The sequence below is a fragment of the Adiantum capillus-veneris genome, chromosome 16, assembly GCF_014529385.1.
Source record: "Adiantum capillus-veneris isolate H3 chromosome 16, ASM1452938v2, whole genome shotgun sequence".
NCBI classification, from domain to species: Eukaryota; Viridiplantae; Streptophyta; class Polypodiopsida; order Polypodiales; family Pteridaceae; genus Adiantum; species Adiantum capillus-veneris.
In genome coordinates this window covers 123,385,316-123,400,056 of record NC_140946.1, presented here as the reverse complement: position 1 = coordinate 123,400,056, position 14,741 = coordinate 123,385,316, and the positions used below count along the sequence as shown (strand labels likewise).

General features: G+C 40.5%; 1 protein-coding gene across 1 annotated transcript; it reads right to left on the bottom strand.

Moving 5' to 3' along the window:
• Positions 1-10,508: 10,508 nt before the first annotated feature.
• On the bottom strand, positions 10,509-11,468 carry LOC147439793 (uncharacterized). The gene has a single exon (XM_086484397.1). The coding sequence runs from the start codon at positions 11,331-11,333 to the stop codon at positions 11,001-11,003; it is 333 nt and encodes a 110-aa protein (XP_086340523.1). The 5' UTR covers positions 11,334-11,468; the 3' UTR covers positions 10,509-11,000.
• Between the last annotated feature and the right edge of the window lie 3,273 nt (positions 11,469-14,741).

Below are 14,741 nucleotides of genomic sequence, written 5' to 3'. Positions count from 1 at the left end.
TCTTGCATAAGCTGACCCATCATCCATCACCTTGGTTTCCATGCGAGTAGCTGTGATGTATGGTTGTCCAAGGATAAGAGGATATGTAGAAATCTCCTGTACAAAGAAATTTTGGTCATCTTTCACATCCCCAATAGTCACCTTTGCATTTGGACAAGCTCCGTACAGCTCCCCTGATGAGTTGTTTGCTACACGAATCATCCATCCATGATTTATATCAATTGGCCATTTTCATTTTTGGTAAAGACTCTTTGACATGAGGTTAATTTCCAACCCATGATCTGTCAACGCAATGCATGGATCTTCTAAGTCTCCCACTTTTACCAGTGTCTTAGTAGTTGCTCTTGCCCAGTGACTATTCAAGTAGTAGCTCTTGTGAGTGGTCTTCATCTTCATCATCCAAGAAGCGAATGTGTTTTACTCCTCCCCTAGACTTGTAGCATCCAGCAATAGTTTCATCACCTTGTTTGCCATAGACATGTACACCCTGTGCATTTAAAGTCTCTTCTTCACCCTGTACATGGATAGATTCAGTAAGAGACTGTCGCTTTCTCTTTATGATATCAATTATTTCTTTGTGGAATTCTTGCTTTGCTATACCAAGGACCTCACCCAAGGTAAATTCCACCTTCCAAAACCTTTTTGAGATCCATTGCTGGACTCTCGAAAACACTTGGGGATTGAGTAGGGTTGACTATCATCTTGTCTCTTCGTCGTTGTCGCTTAGCTAGCAGTGAAATGGTGTCTTCGACCTCATTCCAATCAGTCTTCAAACCTTGTCCCGCATCCTTATCCTCAAGTAGTAGCTCTAAAAGAGCTCTGTCTTCTCTGAGTTTAGCGTAGCCTTTTCAGTCCTTGACAGTTGATCATAACGGTGTTCAAATTCCCTTAGGAGTTCGGTAGGCGAGAGCCCCTCTTTTGGCCGAACTACCCACTCTAAGAAAGTCCTCTTTGTTACCCTTTCGGAGTCTTCCATGTAATACTCTTCATTCAAGATAATTTGAATGCTTCCCAAGTTGCCGCATGCTCATTTCTAATTCCCCTTACATGCTCTCTAATCTCGGGAACTACAACAAGTTCAAAAATTTGCACCATCTCTGCTTCGGGCACTCAATGAAGCTCCATCTCCTTTACATATCCAGAAAGATACTTTGTTACATCTTTACCTTTAAATCGGTCCAATTTCTCCACCACAGATTGAAGCACTTTAGTTGAGGAGAGCTCCCTCCTTTCTGCAGCTTGCTGCTGCTACATAAACACTGCAAAAGCTTGAAACATTTGCATTGTGACTGGATCAAACCAAACCCCCTGTTGCTCTTGTTGCTCCATAGCTTTAAAACTTTCTTTTGAGACCTTCAATGAAGCTTTTGAACCCTCATCCTAGCCTACTTTGCGTCAGGTTCACCAAAAAGTGTCAAGAAGTTCGCAATGCGACTAGGAAAGCGACGGGCCTCTCACTGTGAGGATTCGTAGAAAAATCAAGAAAGGCGTAAAAGATTTGAAGCCAAAAACGCACTAAAAAAGAACAAAACTCCAGCCATGAAAGCTCCACTTTGAAAAAGAACCAATACTAACTCAAAACTCTTGTGTGTGTGAAGATTAGGTGTAGCCTCGCTCCCAATTGCACAGATGCAGTGCTCATTCGACCTGTTAAAAACCCTAAAAATACGCTCTGATTCTTCGTCGTGACCCACTTTATATTTTGCTAGAGACAAGAAGAATTGTAGCAAGAGTCGAGGTCGTGACTACAAAAATGTAGAATGCTATCATTGCAGCAAGAAAGTCCATTTAAAGAAATATTGTCGTGTTTTGCAGCATGAAAAGGAAAAAGCTATCTGACGCTCCACAAAGTATTTTTAGGATAGAGGAGATTAATGTGGTTGAATCTCCATTTGCAAAATTTATTCTTGACATGCAACAGTCATCAGATGTGCTTTTTTTCACCTTTGATTTGAGTGTAGATGCTTATTGGCTCTTGATGTGTGTTATGCACAAAATTGGATCATTGATTTGGGTGCGAGTTTCCATGTTACTTCCCATAGGGAGTGGTTATCCACAAATACTGATGTGCATGGTTCAGACAGGCTTAAAGATTCCTGTGAGCTTGATAACTGCAGTACAGGAGGCGCCAAGTTATGCATGACAAATGACATTGAATCTATGCATCGTGGAGTTAAACATATTCCTAAATTGACTAAGAGTTTGGTGTCAGTTGGTTAACTTGATGCTCTAGAACTCAAATTTGGGAATTCTGGGAAAAATTCACTAAAATGGGACAATTCTTCTTGTCTCTATATTTTGCTACTCTTTGTCTTGAGTTTCTTCTCCTATTTTAGGGGAACTCTGTCAAAATTTTCTCACCATTTTTTTCCATAAATCCTTGGTAATTTTGTCTTGCATTATGGCTGCTAGTAGTGCTTCGAAAAAGGAAGACTACTACATAAAGAAGTTCATGGAAAAAATTTCACGATTTGGAAGCAACATATGCTTGACATTTTGGTCAACAAGGGCCTGGCAACGCCGTGAGTAGACTGTAAAACTATGTTGTAGTTGAAGTCCACCGGCACTTTGAGGAAGTTGACAATCTCTAAATCTCTCCCACAGGTTTTTTGTAAGAGGGCACTTGCAATTTGAAGATCTGAGTATGTAAATCAGCCCAGGATCTTTTGAAAGCGGTGGACAATCTGTATTGTCTCCTAGCTGTAAAAATGGTGATAGACAATCCTTGAGATTCCAACATTTGTTCAATACAAGTGATACCTTTCGTGAACATCCTAATATGGTAGGCTTCTTGATAATCAAAGCAAGTGGATGTTTGAACAGAAAGCTTAAAAAAACATTCTCTTTCTCAAGAGAGATGGCAGTATATCTCAGCCTGCCCTGCCAAATCAGATGAGAGCATGTAAATTTCCAAGAGATAATGAGCATCTGAGTCGTGTGACAGGCGGTTTTAATAGGAGCATGAGAAAATAGATTGTCCCGGTCACACAAGTTCCATACTCTATGAAAGTACACAACAGACATAGAGATATTATCCCACATGCATCTGCACCAAGTAGTGTCTCTCTTAAACATATGTTTTACCATAGTAGCTCTTCTAGCATGGGCATGTGCGTGTAGATCGAAGACTCCTAAGTATCCTTTAAGTTTAGGATAGGTGACAAAATCCTAGCTCATGAAAGCACAGGTCTTTCCTTGGTTACCCCACAAGAAACTTTTCAATAAAGAGAGAACTCCTCTAAAATGTGATTTCCTCCAGTGAAGCAAGGGTAAGTAATACAACAAGTATGGAACAAGAATTTCCTCGACTATTCTGAGCCTGACATGCAAAGGCCACTCATCACAATACAAAGTAGCAATTTTTGTTTTCATTCTAGTCAACACTCACTGTACTAGCTGCTTATTAGTTGTGTGCACACCAATACGATATCCTAGATATCTTACAACTTGACCTTTAAGAGCTCTTTTCCCAGCCCACACCATCTGATCGAATTCTTTAGCATTAAAATCAATGAGCCGTGATTTCTGAAGGTTCAGGTTCATACCAACTGCTAGGGAGAATAGTGCAAGATATGACATGCATCTAGTGAGATTAAGGTTAGTTGACTGCAAAAATATCAGAGTATCATCTGCAAACCCAAGAGCCACTAGTTTCTCCTTGGGCAATTGAAGACCTTTGATTCTCCTTAATGCAGCTTGTTTCTCTAGAAAAGAAAACAAGGGATGTGTGCTAATTGCAAAGAAAAGAAGACTTAAGGGGCACCCTTGCCTGATTGATCTTTGTATAGAAATAGGGGCTGTTAGTCTACCATTAACAATAATCCTAGAAGAAGCATGCTCTCCTAACAGAAAAATACATGAGCTTATTTTTGCTCCCAACCCCATTTTGGCCATAATAGCATGTATAAAGTCCCAAGGAACAATATCAAAGGCTTTAGCATAGTCCAATTGCAGCATAACCATATTCTGATCAGTTTTGATAGCATACTCAGTGCCCAATTGCACAATAAGAATATTGTCTAGAATGGAGTTGCCTCCAATGAACCCTGTCTGATTAATATGGATATGTTTTTGAAGTAGAGGGGAGACTCTGATGGCTACTACCTCTGCCAACACTTTGTAGAGCATGCCCATCACAGTGATGGGCCTCCATTGATACAGGTGAGTACAAAACTTTTGCGTAGGGATAAGCTTGATGATCCCTTCCTTTAGTCTCGCATCCATAGGTTTTGATGCCCATATGATATTGAGGGCAGATAACACAATATCGTTAAGATGATCCTCAAAACAAAGCAAAAATTCCTTGGAAAGACCTTAGGCTCCAGGAGATTTATCATTACCCAATTTTGTAACATCATACTAAATCTCAACCTCATCAAAGCAACCTTCTAGTCTCTGAGCATCACAACTATCAATGCAAGAGTTCATAGAATCAAGCATTACTTCCATAGCCTACTGTCTTTCCTTAGAAGCATCTACGGGTTTGTTAAGAATGTTGTCATAGTGATCCACACACGTTTGCATAATGTTCTGCCAGTCACTGACCTCATACCCATACTCTGCTATGAGCTTAGTGATTGCTTCTCTGTTATGCTTTGCTTTCAGCTTAAGAAAGAACCCTTTTGAGGTGTCATTTACATCTGCAAGTTCCCTGACTCTACATCTGAACCTACATTTAGTAACCTCCTGCTTAGCTAGGGGAAGCAAGGCGCCCTTTATATCCTCAATTTCTTTACATGTTTGGACAATAGTATGGCCTGTATGCACTACATCCAAGAATGGCTGAAGTTTCCGACTTAGAATAGACAGTTTTTGCCTTTTTATTGCTGCAAATTGCTTACCATTAACCCTGATGCATTTTTGCATTTTAGAGCCAAAAAGGAGCCATGTGCAAATGGGGTCAAGCTGCATACTTTTAACACAGTGTATTCCTCTTAAAACGTCATCAAAAAGGAATTTTTTAATGGAGCAACAGACTGTTAACCATTAAAGGTCTGGATTTACCAACTTTACCAGACATGACAATAGCATTCGGAAGATCCATACACAAGGGAAAATGGTCAGACATGCTGAATTACACCTGAACCTGCATTTTACAATGTGCAAGAATCCATACATCATTCATAAAGTATAATCTACCCAATTGGGACCAAGAGGACATATAGGACTTAGAATGAAAGGTGAAGCCTTTATTGTTATAGCCAGTCAGCCAAGCATCAAATAAGTGTAGTTTAGTTTCCAACTCCTCCCAACAGGAAGCCTCCTCTGTGTTCATAATAGTAGGGATAGAAGTAGTGTCCGTGCTTCTAGGCAGGAGTTTTAGCGAGTCCCATAGGAAAAGTGTCTGAGACATGCCATTTGGAGCATAAATGTTGACCATATGAAGGGGTCCCCATAGGGAATTCAACCTAAAGACAGAGCACTTATCAGAGGGGTGATCCGACAATCACTAAGGGTTGACGGAGTTCACAAGACCCTAGAATACTCATCCTTCTTTGCTCCATAAAAGAAAGTATAGCCTTTAAAGTGAAAAGTAGTGCCAGCTCTCTTATAACACTTACATTTCTATATAATAACTACATCTAGATCTTGGCGTGTAATCCAATTATGAAGCATAGCCAATCTGGTAGGGTCATTCAAACCCTTAGAATTGAACTTTGCAATCGTCATTGAGGAGTATTCATCACGACTTGGGTGTTACCTAGTTCTTGAGACTCCTCATCATTGTCCACCATGTTGATTTCAAGATTGATAGGAGGGGCATCCTTAATTTGCTGGTCCTTTTCCGTAGTGTTGGAGGCTTCTTCAATAGCTACAATGGTGTTGGGGGAAGGCATATCTTGCAAGATATCAAAAACATTAGGAGTCATAAATCCATAAGATTGTTCACGCGGTTAGAATGCCTTTCTAGCTGTCATAGTCTGGAACTCGTCTGCATCCATTGGTCATTTGCCCTTGTCCAAGCTCTTGATGATTCCATGAGGTTTCATAGAGGAAGACGACCCCTGATGTTCATGGTTCATGGCTAGAGCCATTTTGTGCCTGGTTCCCTGCATGGATGGGGGTAGAAGGAGGCCTAACCACCCCTTTATTGAGAGGAGGTGATGTACCATGAGCGGGAGCATAGGTACAGAGCTACTTTTCTAGTTCACCAAAGGGGTATTCCCACTGACAGGTTGAAGGGAAGTGGGGGATTTGCCAAAAATTTTCTCCCAAGGGACCATGGTCTTATTATCGGGGTAAGATGGGATTAATTCCCTTGATGATTGAGAGATGGTTGGTCAGTTCTTGGAGAAATGCCCCAATTTGTTACAGTGAAAGCATGCCCCTGCAAGAGACCCCCGTTTGAGATACAACACCTTGTGGCCAATGGACAGAATATTGATGTCAATAGTTTTAGGGAACTGGTTCTTGGTGTTCCAAAGTAGGCAGCCTTTATTCCAATTGGGTGAATTAATAGTGGGGGAGTACAGAACTTGCTATAATGTAGCAGTTATGTCGTTGATACAGGGCCATAGAAAAGAAGGTAAATAAATGTATTCAACCAAAACCGAGCACTGAGATAGCAATGCTTTTTTTATCATCTTTATAGGCTTCTAGTCCAAGACATGCACGGCCGGCCTGGCCAAACAGGATTACACTCGGCTTAGATAGAAAGGCGACTTGATTTGGAGGGTTTAGAAACAAGACCTCAAAAATCCCCTGCCCTGAATATAAAATTTTATTTATAGCCTGAGAACCAAACCCTTGGTCTATATCTTGAGCTATGTCAGAGATTAGTGGAAGATGACCAGTAAAGAACAAAACAACCACCCATGACTTAAAAACAGAAACCTGTTGCCATATTGTCTTGGTGTCATGAGAAACCTAATGATCCCCCTTAACTTGAGGATCGATCAATGGTGATGTAGTCCTTCAAAATAAGCAGGGGCATCAAAATCTGGGGTGGTATCTACTCGGTCATGCACAAGACTCCGTGCTTCTTCCGTTGGGTCAACTTTGAAGGATAATGAGAGAGCATACAAGGCCATTGTAGCGCGCAAAGCCCGTGGAAACCAAACCGTTTGATCTCGCAGTTGGGGAGGGCAACAAGGCCTTGCAAAAGGCCCTTGCCAAGAAGTCGGTCCTAATCAGTGCATTACCATGAGCAGGGTGATAGGGTAGGGAGGGTCACCATCACTCACACCATTTATCAATTCTTCTCTCTCTCTCTCTCTCTCTCTCTCTCTCTCTCTCTCTCTCTCTCTCTCTCTCTCTCTCTCTTTCATGGCCCATTACTAGCCTTATTCATTCAATAATACAAAGAGAAGAAGGGACTGTGGATAGTTGAATCCACTTAGTGCTCCACCACACCTCGTGTCCTGCTGCACTTGCACTCACATGTACACACTTCGCATCATGCCTTACAAGTAATATCAGAGCTTTGATTTTGCACGGGTGTACTACTATGATGATTGAGTCGACAGCTCTACAATGACAAGGGCATTGTCAATAGCAGTGCAAGAGAAGTCTAGATTGCAGATCTGAGCATAGGCATGTATATTAAGTTCGTATAGAGCTTAAAGCAAGCCATAGCTAAGTTTTGCATAGACACAATAGGAACAAAAAGTGTTGTAGCTCGTTTTTTATGTTTGTGGCTCTCAAAGTAGTGATTTTTGCATATCTCCACCATATGAATTCGGATAGATATGATCCAAGAGTCTATCCTAGGGTTTTGGCATGGCACATTGTCGACGCACTGTTTATATCAGGATTTTGCAATTTTGAGCATTGAATCTTTTGCGACAGCTTGCATCAATCTTGACACATTAAAGCTTGGTAGTTTGATTCCTACATTGCAGAGCATGATGCAATTTGCATCTCTAGACATGTATGGCAGACTGTGGTGTTGTTTGAGAGAGATTTTCATCCATGTGTGTGCATAAAGAGAGAGAGAGAGAGTCAACAACACACATAGAGCTCTCGAGAGAGATTTTTTTTTTTGAGCACACTGTTAGAAGGCATGGATTCGGGATCGACATTGCAAGTGGAATTAAATGGGTTTCGGAGATTTGATCTGTAGATCACTTTTTGATCCAGGCATGGCATTCTTCATCAACATTATAGGTGGAGTTTTATAGGTTTACTGATACACACAGGTACAATGGATTCTATATAATTTTGATAGTCACCTTGGTAGGAGTTTCTTTGTGGATAGTTATTTGTTGACAAATGCATGATTTCTGAGCACACAGTGCTATTGATCTCTTTTGAGAGAAAATATCCTTGTAGGGATTTGTCTATTGTATGTAGTAATTTACAGGGGCCTATTTGTGCACGATTTTTCATATATATTGAGTTGCAGTTACTACCTATTGTTCTTCATGTGGAGCCATTTTTAGAGCTTTTTTGGTAGTTTCCTCGATCATTTTTGAGACTCGGACCAGAAGAATCCTTTATGAGATTGTGGCTAGCTGCTGTGCAGCCTTTGGAGGGTCGTTTGTGTGAGGTTTTCTTGAGCTGGGGTGCTCTTGAATGTTGAGACACTTTTACTGATACAAGTTGCTGGAGTATCCCCTTTTGGTATCCTCGTCATAGGCCATGTTTCTAGAGGAAAACCTTTGCTTTTGGCATTGAGTTGGCGGTCACATGACAACTTGTTACGTCACTCTTATGCCCAATGGTTACTTTTTTTACTTTTTGTGCTGATTTTGTAATGTTGGGTTTTTGAGAGTTTGCTCCCCATACAAAGTAGACTTTGTTAGATTTTTCCCACAAGTCCGCCATATGTGTTCTTCCCACATTTGAGTACCTATAGCCAATGATTTTGCTACTCTCTGTCTTGAGTTTCTTCTCCTATTTTAGGGGAGCTCTGTCAAAATTTTTCCACCATTTTTTTCCATAAATCCTTGGTAATTTTGTCTTGCATTATGGCTGCTAGTAGTGCTTAGAAAAAGGAATACTATTACATAAATAAGTTTGATGGAACAAATTTCACGATTTAGAAGCAACATATGCTTGACATTTTGGTCAACAAGGGCCTGGCAACACCATTAAAAGAGCATAGAGAGAATGCTTACACTGATGATCAACGGAAAGAATTTGATGTGTGTGTTATGGCCATGATTAGATTATATTCTGGCAAGACCATATTCTTCACTATTTAAACAAAACTACAACACGAGAGCATTGGGACTCTTTATGTGTAGCTTGAGTAGGAAAGAGTGTTTCTAACAAAGTCTTTTTGATGGAGAAACTTACGTGGCTGAATATGAAGGAAGGTAGCAATGCTAGTGCACATTTTCTCAGCTCACATCAAAAGGGTTGGATTTTGATGATGAAATAGAGGCCATTCTCTTGTTATGCTCTTTGCCTTCTTCTTGGGATACATTCAATAATGTGATCAGTAACACTGCACCAGGTGGTAAACTAAAGTTCAGTGATGTTACAAGTGCATTGCTCACTGAAGATATTAAACATCAATCTCTCCATAGTGGTGGGCATAGACATGCGTATATGACAAGTGGCCATAATCGCCATAGGAAAAGAGGTGGACGTAGTTGTAGCCACCATCATTCACAGGATCGTAAGGATCACTAGAATTGTAGCAAGAGTCGAGGTCGTGACTACAAAAATGTAGAATGCTATCATTGCGGCAAGAAAGGCCATTTAAAGAAAAATTTTCGTGTTTTGCAGCATGAAAAGGACAAATCTATCCGACACTCCACATAGCAGTGTAAGGATAGAGGAGATTAATGTGGTTGAATCTCCATCTGAAAAATTTATTCTTGACATGCAACAGTCATCAGATGTGCTTGTTTTCACCTTTGATTTGAGTCAAGATGCTTATTGGCTCTTGATGTGTGTTATGCACAAAATTGGATCATTGATTTGGGTGCGAGTTCCATGTTTCTCCCCATAGGGAGTGGTTCTCCACAAATACTGATGTGCATGGTTAAGTTAGGCTTACAGATTCCTGATGTCAAGTTATGCATGACAAATGACATTGAATCTATGCATCGTGGAGTTAGACATATTCCTAAATTTACTAAGAGTTTGGTGTCAGTTGGTCAGCTTGATGCTCTAGGCTATACTACTGTTTTTGGCAATGGTGCTTTGATGGTGCGTAAGGCAAATGTGGTTGTCATAAAGGGTCACAAATTTGGTTCATTGTAAATGTCTCTTCAATCAAAGAGAGTACTATCTATGTCGCTGATCATCCTTCTACTAAGTTGTGACATAGCAGGCTAGGTCATATGAGCCAAAAAGGAACGAAAATCCTTCAATGTTTGGGCTACTTACCTGGCATGTTAAACTATTCGGATTTTAGTTTATGTGAGTATTGAATCTATGGAAAGAAAACTAGGCAAATTTCCTCGCCACTACATCAAGAGTTGGGAAACCCTCTAGGATTGGTTCATAGCAATTTATGTGGGCCATAACCAAATCCCATGAACACACTCATTATCCTTTTGGGAGACATATTAGAGTGACACGTGTCAGACTTTGCAATTAAGAACTAAGTATACTTATAACACAAACTGAATAATTGCATTAATGCATGCTGGCAATATTGAACATGGTAGAGTGGATACAGCTTACAAGGATACGGACGATTACAATGATACATTAACTTGGATCGTGATCCATGTACCCTTTTTTTTTTTTGACAGAAACCGGGATAGACTAGCCCACACGTCTAGCAACTGGTTTGAATCACTAGTGGTCCAAAACTCTCGAGTTTGACATATTAGAGTGGCACGTGTCAGACTTTGCAATTAAGAACTAAGTATAATTATAACACAAACTGCATAATTGCATTAATGCATGCTGGCAATATTGAACATGGTAGAGTGGATACAACTTACAAGGCATGCTGATAATACGGACGATTACAATGATACATTAACGTAAGGTATAAGGTACCCATACGATTATAAGGTACTTAAAATGCATGGTGAAATTATAAAAGCATCAGGCAAGCAAGCGAGAGACTTGCAGATGGAACTGAAGGAAAGCAGCTAGGCGCCCCCGCCAGTGGAGGTAGTGGAGGAGGTAGCGTTGGTGGAGGACTCTGCAGTGTTGAAGGTGGCGGCTTTTGCAGCGGCCCTATTGCAACGCCCGTAGCTGCTTTGGCAGCCAGAGCCGCAGTATGCGCTACCAGAGCCGCAATAACCAAACTGGCTGCAGCACTGCCCGGCGTTGCAGTAGCCCTTGCCACCCTGCGGCAAATTTCCGCAGCAGGGCTGCGAGCAGGCTTGGCAGTTTACCATATCTAGCTGCGTCATCATTATCACGGTGGTCGAAGCCACAAGCAGCAGCGCAACAGCTGCGTGCACATCATAGCGGGCCATATTGGCTTAGTTATTAAGAATTAAGCCCTAGTAAGTATCTGCTGCAGATCGCTAGGGCTCGCTGGTATTAATTAAATCACGCTTTCTGATTCTATAACTAGCCGCTTGAGCACCCTTTCTGTACCCTGCTTCTCACTCTACATGCAGAGTTATCCAATTTGTAGTGAAATTGATGTGAACGTTGCAGCTAATTATAGAGCGGCTCCACACTCTCCATGTAAAGTATGCATCCCTCCCACAAAAGCAGTTAGCACGTCCTGCAGCTAGGGTCCATACATGACCTCCTTTTACAAAACTAAGCTTTCCCTCAACCAATCAATCAAGTACCCATTTACATTATTATGCAGAGTTTCTAGTATAGTGAAACACCCCCGCTAATGTAGAGCTCTCAAATATTTGATCAAGAGACCCATGACAACACTCATATGGACCCTTACTTGAAAGAACTCTGCCCCATCTTGGATGTGATAGAGTTCAAGGCAAGAAACATCACCAAGGTGGAGGAGTCTATCCATATTCCAGAGGAAGAGCTTGATCCCTTGCTTTGCACAATAACCATGGCCACCTATAAGATAAACATTAAGGAATGCTTGTTGCTATAGGATATACAAAATCTCTTTGATCTAAGAGATGACTACTGCCTTGGTATTTTGGCAAAGTAAACAGAGCATGGAAAATATTTTGTGGAATGCAACACACTATGCCCATTTTCATTGCTTGATATAGAATGTAAAAAGCTTATTGATCAGCCCCATGTTGGATAGCATGTGCTAAATGTTGTTCAAATCTCTGAAGAGCAAAGGATGCACACAGAGGAGGAGCTCAAACAAATTTAGAAAATATTAAAGATTGAACACATAGGTAAAGAAATCCCAAGAGAGAGAAAAGAGATTAAACCAAGCTTTTCCATTGACCTCTGGAAAGAGGACCTGTTCGAAGATGATAAAAACCCTAAGGTAAAATAGTATTTTTGCAAGCACATTATTTAGGCTAGTAAAACTTCCTTTTTGAAATCGATTTTATGATTTTTTTTTGCATAGATTGATATTGTGGACCCTGACATGTCATTAAATCTAATATCTAACCAAACCGAATGATTTTCTCATATTAAACTGGTTATTTAATGTGGAAGAATAAACGGGAACAATGGCTAGAATATAGACATGTGCTTATGGATCTATCTCAAGATGGGGCCAAGGTTAAAGGGGTCCAAATGAGAGAGGTTTTGTCAAAGAGAAAGGCTACCTAATTGAGCTTAAAGACCTTAGGTTTAGCTTCATTAAAGACCTCCAAAGGTTAGTGTTAAAAGTCCTTTGACCTTAGGCATGGTAGGGCTATGCTTGAGGTAGGAACCCGGCCCAAGGTTGAGGTGCTTTTCGTGCTTGTTTACTAAGGTGCTTGAGGTGCTTAATGACTAAGCTGCTAAGGTGCTCCATGACTAAGGTTCTCAAGAGGTTCAAGGTGTTTCCAAAAGTCAACATAATCCCTACTCAAGGGGGGAAAGCCCTCATTGGAGGAGCATGAGAGAGAACACACATAACCTCACACAAGGCAAGCTTGGTCTAAAGAAGTAACAAAGACACTTGTCAACTTCCTTTTCATGTTGCCCTCAGAGTGTGCCTAAAACCTATTTGTTGACCTTTCAAGGGGTCCAATGATAATTTAGCTAATTTGTTTAATTGATTATGCATTTATCAAGTCCTCTCTCTCAAAGGGTAAAAGGAGACACTTCTCCCAAGGCTAGCATGGTTGCTTGATATGCACCTTGCATGCGGTTGGCTAGGCTTGTAGGGGTCCAAATTGCTACAAACGGAGAACGCGGAGGCCCTGCCAAATACCAACACAAACACGTTGCAAGCCATAAAACTGATAAATTTGCATACCTGACAGCCATCCTTGCACATATTCCACGCCATACACAACATAGAGAGACATAGAGTGGGAAAGAGTAGAAGAGGACATGCAAAGGTGCCTCCTAGAGCGGAGTGCCACACAGACATGGCAAGCGAGAAGAGGAGAGGGGAGAGAAGAAACACACAAACACTGGGTACAATGTCCCCCGTGCAAGAGTGACCATTTCCCTCTTGCAAGTATTTCATTTATAGATTTCTTGAACGGTAAAATTGAATACAAATTGGTCGGCCGGTCATAAATGGCCAAAGCTCATAAAAGAGCACTTGAACAATAAAATGTACATAAAATATGATATCCTTTTGCAAGAGCTCGGTCAAGCCTTTTCCACCTGTTAGCTGCAAAAAATAGTAAAATATCAATTCCATAATATACATCTCCGTTGGAAAGCAACTGTCCTCAGTTTCCAAGATAAAAACATATGCAAATCATATTGTCAAAAATAGTGATTAGTATTCTGTGTCAGAAATAGCACGTTGAAAAATGATTTTTTTTAAAAAGAAGATAACATTGCTTATGCCTGCCGTCATCCACATACTACCTATTCTAGTGTCCCGTACAACTAGAATAAGCAGTATATGTCATACCCTGATGAATCATGATATCATTGGTCACACTCATTATTCAATAAATCAATTTTCATCAATCTCAAGTTCATTTTCATAAATACTGTCATGACTGGAAATCATCATATACCAATTTCAAATCCAATTCCAATTCCACAAGATAAGTCTAAATCCAAATCACTTTCAGTATATACCCGGGTAACAAAATCATACCGGTTATAGTGGTTGCCAGCTGCAACATGATTTTGTGATCGGTGTTGCCTAAATCGACGAATCTACACCCGACGTGCTGCCTAAATCAGAGAATATGCATTTGATATAAGTTCAAAAAGCGTGAATCTATAGTTTGTTGTTGTGCTGCCTAAATCGACGAATCTGCACTAGATGAGCATTGACACACTGCCTAAATCAGGGAATCTTGGTGCATGTGACCAATGGACCAAGCTAAACATAAAAAGAAAACATTTTCCACCTATTTGACACCAAATTAGAGTATGTTCCACTAACAAGGCACTTACAAATTGTGGCTCGATATCCGAGAGCACCCTAGCTCAAATGAGGAGCTGCATAGCTACTGAATAATCATGCCAATAAAATTTCATACCGTGCAAGTAGTAAGTGGAGAATATAACAATGAGCCTGTTAAAGAGGGCAACTTGAATGAAAAATCCCCAAAAAAATTTGATCAACGGACATTAATTTATGAAGGAGTCATACATAGATTCTAGAGGTTAAATGACAATAGGTTGCTAGCAATTAATACAGACCATGACCCTATGTACCTTGTTGATTAGTTCAAATGTCAATAATGATGAATATGAACATGAAAATAAAATGCAAATACCTGTGGAACAACAATGCCAAGGTCATTTAAAGTATGCTCTCAAAGGTAGTCACATCAAAGAGGTTCGACATAAATGTAAGATGAGTA

What these genes read in the sequence shown, in the direction of transcription:
- LOC147439793 (XM_086484397.1), bottom strand. Translation starts at nt 11,333, where the DNA reads ATGGCCCGCTATGATGTGCACGCAGCTGTTGCGCTGCTGCTTGTGGCT.